Source organism: Anolis sagrei, chromosome 6, assembly GCF_037176765.1.
Source record: "Anolis sagrei isolate rAnoSag1 chromosome 6, rAnoSag1.mat, whole genome shotgun sequence".
In the NCBI taxonomy this organism is placed as follows: domain Eukaryota; kingdom Metazoa; phylum Chordata; class Lepidosauria; order Squamata; family Dactyloidae; genus Anolis; species Anolis sagrei.
In genome coordinates, this window is record NC_090026.1 from 113386857 (window position 1) to 113400338 (window position 13482).

Here is a 13482-nt window from a genome sequence, read left to right on the forward strand (position 1 = left end):
GCTATCAATGAGTTCCCGGATCCAGTCACCTATGACACAGCCTTGGCAATGTTTCCTTAGGATCAGGAAGAAGTGGCAGACATAAGTTGTACTGTCCAAAAAAGGTTTGCCATCCTAAATCAGATAGCAGGCTTTTGCCTAGCTTTATGATTGTCATAGCAATGGCTTCTTTTCTCCAATGATATTTCAAATTTTCCATTTTTGTGCTGTTTAACATTTTACTCTAGAAAGTTTTATATCAGTCTTAGATAAAAGGAAATGGAGATTTCTGCTCTACCCAGAGAACAGAATTTTCTTTGGAAGCTCTCTTCTGCTTCTTAAGTATGCTGCTGTCATAAAGCTGCAATTATTCATGGGGATGGGGTAGATATGAAGTTCATTCTGAATTATACTTTCAATCCTTAGAAGAATCGTCAGGATTAATAAAAAATGAGTGGCGATTTCATTCAATTTGCAATTTGGCTGAGAATAGAAAAAGGGACCCTTGTGATTCCACCTGTTTTTGCCCACCCCAACTCCTGTGTGGCCCAAAGGGATAGTATTAGTGCTTTAGTAAAGCATTTCTTTAGACAATTCATCAACATTAAGGTGACAGTGAGAATCCATTTTCTTCACTAGTTTGGGATCCAAATCCAATGAAGTCAACAGAAGAACGTTTCAAAGGAGTTATTTCCTGCTCTCCCAAGCCAATCCCTATTTATTTCTATAGAGAATATAACAAGAGATCAGTCAATGCCACAAGAGAGCCGTCTTAGGTGTGATGACATTAAAAGTAGATGCTTGGCTATTTTTTCAACAACTTCTAGGGTTGATAGGAGAGTGAAATTCAAGTCAAGGTGCAAAGTGGTGTAGCCACAAAACATATAGTAGAAGTTCTCGTGCCTTCCTAACCCTTTGCTTACCCTCTGTATAACTGGAATCCCATCAGAAGAAGCTCAGAACAGTTATGCATTCAAGTATGTATCTCAAAAAAAATCCTTGCTTTTATCTGAAATCTCTTGGTTCAAGGCAACATAGTGAAACATGTTAGGCTAATTCATTTGTTGCTGCAATAATGTGCTATTCCCCATATAATTGATAACCTGTCCCTGTAAGCAGTGCTTAACCAGATGTGAAAATTGTTGAGATTCTCTGGATTTTCTGCTGTATTGACATGTTACTGAAAATAGTGACAGAGCTGGAATGCTACAATGAAAAAAACCACACACACCACAGTCACCTCTACCTCTACTTCCACCTCATTCGTATCTTACAAATGCTCTAAACACCAGGGCAACGCTGCCAGGTTTTCAAAACAGCAATGAAGCACAATTGAAATTCATGACATGTAGGGTTAACAATCTGAAAGTGGCTATGGACAGCATTACATTTTATAAAATACCAAATTAAAGCAATGATTTCAGTTAACATGTATTTCTCTATTAAATTAACATACTGTTTCCATTCATAAATGACGTGATGCATACATTTCTGACCTTGGCTCACATCCAAAGTATGGAAGTTTTAGCATCTTGTTCAGGCTAAATAAAAGGAAAACGTTTCAACTTTCAAATAATTCCTTACTATAAGGGAGAGACAGTGTGGTGTAGTGATTTCAACACTGGACTACAACTCTGAAGAACAGGAATTGAAACCTTGCTCAGCCCTGGAAACTCACTGGGTGATATTGTACAAGTCATACATTCTCGGCATCAGAAAAAAGGCAAAGATAAAACCCCTCTGAACAACAAATCTTGCTGGAAAAATCCCTTGATAAGTGCCTTAGGGCTCCATAAGTTTGAAATAACTTGAAGGCACTTAATAGCAATAAAGAACACCTGCAAGTCCTATGTGTGACCACCACTGTAGACCTCAAATAAGGAGCCTTATAATGGTTACCCTGTGCCAGAATGAAATTCCATAAAGTTGAAAGAGAAACTACAAATGCCTAAGAGATGCACATCCATACTTGACAATTCAAATATACAGCAAAGTAAAAAATCTCCAGGAACCTGCTGATGACATGTATTCTTATATATATTCTGAATATAATGTAAGGAGGTATTCTGTACTTTCCTGCAAAAACTTGTCAACAGTGATGTAGAAGAACAGTCAAGGACTTTCAGGCACAAAGTTTAACCCTTATTACTGACTTGGAGAACAGAGTACTGTCTGGAATCTCCCTGGTTGTTCTTGCACACTTCTTTACCTACCTGCCCCACCAACAGTGTAATAATGCTAGTGATGTTTGCTCAGTTTAGGCCTAAGAGGTATTAATTTTTCAATAAGGTATCCCAGATTTTGTTTAGTGAAAAAGTAATATTTTATAGTTATCCTGAAAAACATTAGTTCAAATGCAAGAAATAACCAATTCCAATTTAAAGCCACAAGAGCTGCAAATGGATATATCTTTAAAAAAATCCATATTTTATTTTCATATGTCTCCCCCTGCACCCTCTGACTCCTGACCTGTGAGCAATGAGACATTGTTCTTTAGCAGGGCATAAGTAAATTTTGGTAATATAGAATTAAGGGATGGGTAGATGTTTGCAAGCAAAACTCTGAGAAATGCTGCATACTTCTGCTGTATTTCTTTGTGGATAATTTGTGTTCTGTTTCTTCATATGTGTGTTTCCTAGTACTAGCTTCTCTTAATATTGTATAGAAACACATAGGTTATTGCCATCATAATTTCATTATGACTTCACATTTATGCACAATTTGTGCCATGCTTTTTGGTTGGTATAACCTTGGGTGGGGGTGGGGTCTCTTGGGACTTTTTGCAACCCTCAGCGCAATCCCCAAGTTCCATGGAGCATCCCTTTTCTGGCAAAAAAAGTGACCACCTCTTTGAGAAACCCCCAGGAACAGTTCAAATGGCCTGCAGATCTGGTAAAGTTGCCCATGTTTGCCTTAACCACTTGTACAGAATATCATTTTCACTCTAGCGAGGCTTAAAAGTTAGGTGCTTAAAAGCTGTCAAGGAATATTGAATCTCCAACTCTTTAACTATGAGTGTCAGCTTGTGCATGAACCATCTGAGAGACTCCCTGTGTTTTGTCTGTTTGCTTTCTTCTTCTATTTCCAAAGCTTACTCAGGTCAAAGCTTGAAAAGTTCAGTAGGGAGAACTTTCTAAGAAGAAGGGCAAAAATATGCTGGGGACTACTTCACTTGAGATCGTGTGCAAGAAAGAGAAAAGGAGAGGTACGGGATAATGACATACTGTACTTGTTAGATTGATTCAGTATTTCAAGTGTGTGCCAGTGCACTGGCTAATAAAGGAGTAAATGAGTTACAGATGAGTGAAGAGGAGGAAAAAGGAGCCAGGAAGTGTGTGAGGCAAGCAGAGCTGTGAGGGCATGCAAGCAAACTGGAGGGCGAAGCAAATTTTTCCAAGACCACTTTTATGGAGGGTGAAGCAAATTCTTCTAAGACCACTTTAGCCTTGAGCCTATTCTCACCACTGTCATGGCAGCAAAGCCAGCAGCAGCCAGAATAGCCATCACAGTTCTGCCTGCTCTCCTGCCACACCTCCATATTGAGGAAAGAACTAGGGTTATGCAGAAGACTTAGATAAACACAGTGGTCATGGGTGTGAGTAGCTACAAAGAGTCAAGAGGTGAAGACCACGTGAAAGCATTCAAAAATCAACTGAACATGTGATATCTACTATTTGTCATTCTAAGACACAGATGGGTCAAGTGAGATCCAAGGGCTCATGCCCTTCTCCAGCCCAGATGTCTCTTCTGACTTTCGAAGAAAAAAGTTTTTTTCAGGTTGATATCCTCTGACTTGATCAGTCATGTCTCCTATTTGCAAAGGGGGGTTCAGCTTTCCGAATTCGTTGAAGAAGTATTTTGTGCAACCCTGGCCTCCAGAAGTTGCCCCCCTTTGCTTTATGAGTTTGTGTTTCCATGATGTTTAATTCAAAATGAAATTAGGTCCTTTCTACACTGCCATATAATCCAAATTATCAAAGCAGATAATCCAAATTATACTGGTACATGTAATTTCATAACATTATTACATGGCAGGCATCACTCCAGTAGGCCAGACCTAGAGAATGTTATCAAGATTGATCAAATCACAATAAATATGTCGGAACCCAAACGACTTAAAGAGCCAGACTCAAAAGTATGTCCAAAAGTAGAGTTTATTAACACAAAGCAAAAGGAACTCAGAGGCACTTACTTCAGTGTCTCTGGTCAAAACTCAAAAGTAGCAGCAAGTTCCAGTTCAAAAAGCAAACTGAGGAAATAATCTGGATTATCCAGAGAAAATATCTGGATTAAACTGAAGTGCTTCAAAAGTCACGCAAAGTGACACGGCAAGTAAATGACAAACAAACAAAGAGCCGCAAAAAGAAGATGTAGTCAAACGAAGTCCGAGGTCGAAGTAAGCCAAGTCCGAAGTTGCGAGGTTCCAAAGTCCACGTAGGCAGCATCGTAGTCAAAACCGGTCCAAAGTCAAAGAAGGGGAAATCCGCACTCACAAGAATTCAAGTCAAGTTGTAACATGAATGGAAGCAGCAACCTGCAGGTCCAGGACCCAAACCCAACACGAAAATGGCAGCGACAAAACCCAAGGCACGAAACCAACACTTTGCCTTCTGCAAAGATTCCCAATTTCAGTGCCTACTTTTATCTTACACTTCATCATCCGATGATGAGCTGACCTCTGCCCCACCATCATCTCTTCCAGTTGTCCTTGCCTCCACACCTGAATCCTGACGCCCATCCCTTCAACTCCTCCACCTTTTGTCAAGGCTTAGATCTCCCCAAGACTCAGAAGTATCTCCCGATTGCCAATCCCCACCACCAGAAAACCCCACAAACGTGTCATTAGACATTGGCTGAGTACATACATCTTGAACCTCTTGTACCTTAGTCCAATCCAGTATGTCATCCCCATCCCCATCACTCCCAGACCCATCACTCCCAGAGAAACCCATGAAGGACTCTTCATCTGTGGGAGCAGTAAGTATATCCCGGATCTTCTTCCTTTGTCGCTCCTCATCCGATTCCTGCTCTCGAGTAACCCTCTTAGTTCCCGTATTCACATCCACTGTATCTCCTTCCTCTTCCTCAGTCATTGACCCTTCACTCTCAGAAAAGCCTTCGAAGGAGTCTTCGTCGGTAGGTGACATAACTATATCCTTTTCCTTTGTTGTTCCTCACCCAGCTCTTGCTCATGAGCACTCCTTTTCCCCCTTCTGACACCCATACTACCACTTGCAGTGTTACTAACAGGCTCTACTACAACAAAATAAAATTAAGGATAGCTTGCAATATAAGATGGTTGTAGGCCAGTACATCTATGCACTAAATCAGCTTTGATATACTCCGAAAGAAGTTCCAAAGTTTGAATTCTGAAGATTTATTTAGTATTGAGCCAACATGGCAGACTCTTTGGCTGGCTGTCCGTCCAAGCTCTTTCCCATTTCATTCCAACATAAGTAACAAGAGAAACTGTATGCCATTGACACTTATATAAACAAAAGGAATGGCAGCCAAATGCAAGCAGTGTATTGTGGTTTCATATCAATGCTCATAAAATGTTCCAGAAATGTATCTCTGCACTGTGTCACATATCCTTAATGCTGCTATAGTTTCCAATTAAAAAATGGCAATTGCATTTTGGTTTTGCATAATGCAAGGCAGCTAGCCATTTAAAATGTTTATTAAGGCAGTCTTCAAAGATGTATATTGAAATATTGGACCCATAAAATGGCTCCACTGAGTTCGGTATCTCCTAGAAAATACTTAGAACAAGCTGGGAAATATGCTTTGAGAGAAATGTATTTCAACCATACATTAATAATGCAGTTCTCTCTTCCTTTAAATGTTGAATAGTATTAAGAAAGAAAGACACAGAAAGAAGAGATAGCCACGGGTCTGTGAATAACTTAGGAGATAGAAAATTCTGACTAATCTCAGAGCCAGCAGAGACAATGTTTTGACAACCCATTCTTAACATCCTCAGTCATGAACTTGTTCAATGAGGCTTCCCCTTACAGGAGATCTCACCATGTTTGCAGCTTGAAAACATTTTATAAAAAACACATTTCCTGGAAGTTGAACTCCTTCATGATCCCAAATGTATTGAGACTCCTAAGAGATTTGAAAGGCAGAGCAATCCACAAATCTCATCTTTCACAACCAGGCAGGCTGCATCCTGGAAAATGCAAAATTGAAAATGTAACGTGAATAAAGGTATTCCAGTATGTTAAGAAGTAAAATAATTGCAAGGAAATCAGATTAACATCTACACTGTAGAATGAATACAGTTTGACACCACTTTAACCGCCCAATGATATGCAATCATAGGTATTGTAATTTGGTGAGGCACCAGCACTTTTTGGAAGAGAAAACGAATAACCTCCTAGGATTCCATATTAGTACTTGACATTTTCATATCACCAGCTACATTTTCTGTATCCAATTAGAAAATCCACTGCTTTCAAGAAGTTTTAGAATACACCTCCCATAAGTTCTAGACAGCATGGTCAAAGGTCAGGAAGTATGGAAAATTTTTTGTGTGTCAGGAGCAATTTGAGAAGCTGCAAATCGCTTCTGGTGTGAGAGAATTGGCTGTCTGCAAGGATGTTGCTCGGGGGATGCCCAGATGTTTTGTCAGGGGTGCTTTGAATGCAATGTTCCTGCTTCTTGGCAGGGGGTTGGACTGGATGGCCCATGAGGTCTCTTCCAACTCTATGATTCTATGATGTTTTACCATCCATGTGGGAGGCTTCTCTCATGTCCCCGCATGGGGAGCTGGAGCTGACAGAGGGAGCTTATCTGTGCTCTCCCCGGATTCAAACCTGCAATCTGTTGGTCTTCAGTCCTGCCAGCACAAGGGTTTAAGCCATAACCCCGAAGGGGACTCAGAGTGGCTTACAGATTATCACAAAATTCAATGCCTCATTATACATACAAATAATAAATATAACATTTCAAATGATAAAACAGTTAAAACATGTAAATGCAATAAAACAGATTAAAACATAGTTTCCCAATGACACTCTCCCCCTACCCCCCAGGCCAAACATAAGCCTGATAGTAAAAGTAGTCTTATGCATTATTACCACGTGGTTAGGCGATATAAAGTGTAGAAGGCTACAAGAATAGGGTACAGGTGCCACCATTTTAAACACAAGATCTTAAGTGCAGGAGTGCTAAGGTGGAATGGGGGAGTGGCTGCGGGCTTCCTCATGGGTAAGCCCAGGGCCATGCAAGATGGCAAAGCTGGATAGCAAATGCTCAGACTCCAGGTCTCTCCTGCAGCAGGGCCCAACAAAGGTCTCAAACATCTGGAAACCAATATATTGTCTACTTGAGCAAATCTATCTCATATGGCTCCTACTCCTAGAAGCTATCACATTAAAATTGAGACCATCTTAGAACTCAGCATTGTCAGTGCCAGGGTCAATTAGCTAAATGAAACATTGAGGTTATTTAGAAGGTGTAAAGATGGAGCACTGTCCTGAGAATAAAGAATTGTGGAGGAGCCAAGGAGAAAGATTGCTTTGAGGAGATTGGAGAAGGTGATGCCAGGAAATGGAGCTGAACGGATGCCCATATTAAATTGCCGTCACATATGAAGATGGGAAACTTAAATCTGCCAAAGCTGTGACCATATTTCCTCTGTATCACTTCTCTGGATCCTCTTCTCCCAGTGCAATTACCATTAGCTTTTGTATGCAAACCTGTTAATCAGAACAAAAGGCAATTTAGTATGAAAAGTGGCTCCTCTCATTATGACATACTCCTCTGGGACTGAGGATAGCAAGGATGAAAAATGGTATCTGTGATAGGAACATGGGATGACGACGAAGGTGTAGGCAATGGGGGAAAGCTATGTTCTCCCTTGGCAAAACAGTTGCTGGCCTAAAGGAAAAACTAACTTTTCAGTTAGAGTTCCTAATAGAGGCAAATCCATAAAAGAACTTCCATAGGGTAGCATGATTTCTGGCATACTTACTTATATAGTACTTTCAATCAGGATTGACTGATTTTTTTCCCTGCCTTTCTCAAACCTACTGCAATGCATAAGTGGTTTGATTTTGGAAAGGACCCGAGTCCAATCTACACACTCTTATAAGTGCAAATTCTGCGATTATCATTTCACCTGTTGTTTTTTATGCCAGGCTGATTGGTAGTGGGTCATTAAAGGAGCAGAGGATAAAATTGCAGGCTCACTTTTCCATTCCATTTGCATTGAAAACAGACCCTCTTGGCTCCATCAGCTTCCTCGCATGAATCAAAAATCCACCTTGCAGCCTTTTCTCCCTTCTGTCCCTTCCCTTGAACCTGGAATATAGTCAGAACACATACGCTGACTCGATTGCCATGGCAACTGGCTGTGATGTCATGCAAATAAAGGATTAGCACCGATTTTCACTGCAGGATTGTTCAGACAGAGATGCTGGGTGAACATGGAATGCAAAAAGAACGGAAAACAGCTTAAACACTCTTAATGGCGAAAACAGAAGATTCCCCACATTGTACAGTACATTTTAAGCAGATGTGCTCTTCCCCTCATTTTGACCTCCTTTGTGTCAATTGTTTCCATTAGGAGGGAAGCCATGAACCTTGGAAAAAATGCCAGGACAAATATCTTGTGATGGTGCTGATCAGATCTTGAAGTTGTTCTCTAAGCATAACAGTGAGTGGTCTATGGGGCTGATATTCCATGATCACTTTGGTTTCCTTTTTTCTTGCCTTCCTTTGTTTCATGCCCTCTACATTTATGGAGCCACAGGCTTGCTCTTGCGTATCTTGGTTGTTATGTGCCTTCAAGACAACTCCATCTCATACAAATATTTGTTCAGAGGAGATTTTCCTTTACCTTCCTCTTAGGTTGAGAATGTGACTTGAGTAAGGTCGCTTACTCTAGGGGCCCTTTCAGACTGGCCCTGTATTCCAGGTTTGCTGTTTACCTCAAATTTGATCCCATGTTTTTTGTTTTGATTATCTGGCAGTGCGGACTCAGGTGTTTTTTTAATGCAGAAAACCTTGGATCAGATCCTGGGATATAGGGTCTCTCTGGAAGGGTCCATGGTCACTCAGGGCCTTATATTCCAGGATCTGATCCCAGGTGTTCTGCTTTAAAACTGGGTTATGAGTCCACACTGCCAGATAATCTGGGATAAACAGAAAAAAAACTGGGATCAGATCCTGGGATATAGAGCCTGTCTGGGGGCCCTCAGTGTCTGAGCAGGGATTCAAAGAGTCCTAGTCTTACACTTAAGCCAAATATTTTGTTGGCTGCTCTTTATCCTATTCAACATAATGCCTGATGTCAGAGTAGTCAGGATGGGGAGTTGGAGGCCTCTAGGCCAGATGTACCCATGGGGGCTTTCCATCTGCTTCACAAGCTGTTGGTTCTTTTATCTCCAATCCATCATTATAAATCAGAGATAAAAGTCTATTTCAAGTTGGAACTATTTGTGTTGAACTAAGTTCTTGTTTGAAGCCTGGGCATCTGTTGAGTGGCATTGAAGTATGTATTATGTAGAAGAAAAGTTTCATGCTGGAGATGGCTCCCACCACAGACCTCATTCACACCTGGGATGGCATGGACTTGCTAATTGCCTATATCATCATCTCCATGCTCCATGCTGCTTCAGCAGTTCCAAAGGTGAGTTACTAAATGAAATGAAACAAAAGTCTCCTATGGTGAACACAGGTGTTACAGTGACTCCAGAGAGGTTGAATCAATAATCCATGTTCTCACGTATTTTTCTTTGTACCATAGTGTGAATATTTTTATTGATCCTCTGCTTGATGAAATTTCCAGAACGATCAGGTGCATTATTATGTCTCTCTTCTTTATTCTGACCAGGATGCATCTATTCCTCATAGAGAGGCTGAGTTACGTGTTGCAGCATGCCAAACCCACCAGGAATCAATTTTAGCTAATTCATGATCTCTGTTTTTTTTTAAATATTTTTAGGTTCTTTCCTAGTATGCCATAGCTACTACTAATACTACAGCAGTTTGAAATCAGTATTGGCATGAGTTGTTGTAGGTTTTTTGGGCTGTATACAGCTCAAAAAACCTACAACAACCCAGTGATTCTGGCCATGAAAGCCTTCGACAAAATATTGGCATGCCTTCAACTTGCCTGCTGGTGGCCTCGTCTTTCCTAAGGCTTTCTTAAGCAAGGAATACTCAGAGCTACTTTTGCTTGACCCTTCCTCTAAAATGCAGCCTACAACACTATATTGTACATGTGAATCATGTATTTTAATATCATTTTCCTGAATGCTGGTGATTGGCTTTAACAATTTAGATATGCTGAGCTCTGTATTGGGATGGCATCAGTAATGGATGCTATTACAACTTCCATGGAATATTTTAAAAGGCTGTTTTCTCCCCCAGCACAAATAATTGTATATTTTTGCCCAGACCACTCCTCTAAACAGGCATTAATTCACTCAGATGGGTTATGAGCCAAACAATGGCCCCAAATATTCTCAAAGACGATTACATGGAAGTTGCTTAGAGTTAAAATGCCAGAGAGGTAGTTCTACTCTGATGACTTGCACTGGAGTTTATAAGTAAAAAGCAATGTCTAAAATCTTACTGGTTAGACCCAACTGAAACAGACACACTGAATTAAGTGCTGCGTGGTGAGTCATCATACTAAACACAACTGATTCAATAGATCAGTTCTACTTAGGATGCTTCCAGACAGGGCTTAAACTCATGCCGAAGTGGGTTTAAAAAATCCACATCGGCATGCTAAGTCCCCATGCCACCTCAAAAACCCAGGCTTTCCTCCTCCCCCCCCCCCCCCAGCATGTTATTTCCTTGTGCTAGGAGAGTGTGAGGAAGCGTGTAATGGTGGTCTGCCCAAAAGGTCCAAGAGATGGCAATGGGAACTCACCACCAGGTAGTCCCGGGACTACCCGGGGATGAGTCACAATTAGACCTAAGCCGTTCAGGAAGGCTTGGATCTAACGGGGTATCTAATTAATTTGGAACAAACTAGGGAAGACCAGCGTTCAGGATATACTGATTTAGCCTTTTTCTTTCTCTTTTGGAAACACTTCTGGCAGTTTAATGGGCCTACAAATCATTTTTAAATGTTTATGCTGAGAAGAAAACTTAATCTGTCAGGAATAAAACAAGTCCAGTAAAATATAGCAACAAATGATGGATCCATTTTTTTTCAGACTTCAAAAGGATATTGAAACCAAGACAAAAAGTCTTTTTATTCTAAATTTCTGTATTTACAGAGGGTGCCATTTTACACAGTGAGTCAGTCTCTGTGTAAAAGAGCCATAATCATCCAATGTCATTGTGCTTACATTAGTAACAAATCTTTAACACTTGAGTATATTAACAAACAAACAAAATGAACAAACGGGCATAAAAGACACAGGTAACATGTGCTGAATTTTCACATATAATCAGAAACAGGATGAGGCAAAAGTAAAATGGGACAGATTCCTTTTTAAAAAAAAAGCAGATTATTAATCAAATACTGTGTATGATACTTTTTGTTTTGTTTTGTTTTGTTCATTTATGGATGCTACACTGAGCTTTAATCTCAATCTTTTTCACACCGGGATTTGCAGGCACTTTCACAATCCAGTTATATGTTTCACAATACATGAAAATTCAGACCTAAAAACACAAAACCAGCTGTGGCAAAGGAAAATTTCATATACCCAATAAGCACATTAAAACATCTCTGCTAGAACGATTTTTTTGTGTCTGTTATTTTTGGACATCAACACGTTTTCACAATGATACATACCAATTCCCTCTGCCTCCCCCTCCCCATTTTTTTTGAACTCATACACATTAGTGGTTGTATCATAGTGAGATGCAAAAATACCATAAGATGGAAGCACAGTGTACATTGTCCACAAGGCTTTACAAACTGTCAAAAAAGAGAGGTTTTAAAAAAGCGATTTTTAGTTCAAAAATAGAATTTAATTTCATTTTGTCTTGCCTTTCCCCTTCCAACAAAAGAACTTAAATTATCATGATATGATGTAACTGAGTAATGGTTCATTTTGGAATAGAATTCATTTTGAAGGCAAGGGGAAACGTTTTATAAAAAAATAAACTTGCTAAACCAAGCCAGAGTTTTTTCCCCACACCAGTTCATATGCTTCATGAAATAAGAGATTTCGCACCATTGCTATTGGCCAAGGTTAAGTTATATAAATACAATGTTTCCACTGATAATATAAGGTATATATGTTTAAAGTATATAAGACAAATGTAACAAGGTCCCCAGAATAAATGAAATATAATAGCATTGAGTTTTTTTCCTTTTTCCTTAGGAATGAGGATAAAGCTTTTCAATAGGACTCAAGAGTGAACATGTGCAGGCAAAGAAAAAGAGAATTTCAGCATACAGACATTTAAATATTTATCAACTATAAGTCATCCAGGACCAGAGATCTTACATAGACATCTGCCTTACTGCTTATAGCTGATATGTACCCCTTTCCCTCAATCCAAGGGGAAAATAGTTATGGCAATGCTTTGTTTATTTAAGAAACCAATTTATTATAAATGTTGGAACCATAATTCATTAAAGAGTTGAACACCTGATAACAAAATGTGGCAAAGTAGCCCCTGATAGCACTGGGCTGGACTAGGACACTTGATTAAAAAAGAAACATCATTTGCCTAGGATATGATTGTCAGATGATAGAAACTCCTTTTGAGGAATATAATACTTGAGACACAGTGGCAAAGACATAAGGCCCTCTGATTCTTTGCCCATTTTGTTAAAGGCACTGAAGCAGACAAAAATTCCTTAGTACCTCCACTTCCAAACGTTTGGAACATTCTTCACAAAATACAAGTCTCTTCATATGAAAGTGTTCCTTTATTGCATGGGATGCTGACCTTTTTCTTTGACTCAAGAATAAAAAGGTCTTCCCTTTTCTGAAGTCTGTAATCTGTTTAGCCGGGCAACCTGAGATGGCGAAGGTGGTACATCTTGCCTGAAAGGACCTTTGGGAGTGGCATAATTAGGGTCTTGCACTTTCTTATAAGAGTCATAATTGCTGGACCCTTCAGAAGATGTCTTTTTTTTCATCTGCTGCTCTTTCCTCCTTTGTTCTTGACGCAACAACTCTTGAGTTTCAAGCATGACCCGTGCGTTGAAGCCATGGCCACCCATGTAGCCATTCCGTGAGCCCTGATAGCTGGAATACCTGGGGTTGTCTTTTGCACTTTGGAAACCTTCACCTGGATGATAATTCTGCTCCCAAGAATCTTGAGATATGGAACTTGCATTTTTCCGGCTTTGCCTGAAAAAAGAACACATATATTTACAAATATCGCATGATACTCACTTCAAATATTTATTCTTGAAAGCATTTTTATTCCATCTTTCTGGTCCCACCTGATTCCAAACAACAACTCATGAAATAATGAAATATTAATTGTTACTACCAAATTTTAGGAATGCTGGAGGGAACAAGAAAAGCCTATTGCCTTCACATTTCTATGTGTGGACTTCCTAAGGAT

The 13482-nt window shown here is 39.8% G+C and overlaps 1 protein-coding gene across 13 annotated transcripts in view; it reads right to left on the reverse strand.

The window, feature by feature from the left end:
- Positions 1-11169: 11169 nt before the first annotated feature.
- The window catches only part of PARD3 (par-3 family cell polarity regulator), a 620400-nt gene continuing 618087 nt past the window's right edge, over positions 11170-13482 (reverse strand). For all 13 annotated transcript variants that reach the window (XM_067470360.1, XM_067470359.1, XM_060782524.2 and 10 more), the window contains one exon: positions 11170-13262. In XM_067470360.1, the coding sequence (XP_067326461.1) occupies positions 12869-13262 (394 nt within the window). In that variant the 3' untranslated portion in view covers positions 11170-12868. The remainder of the gene's footprint in view (positions 13263-13482) is intronic.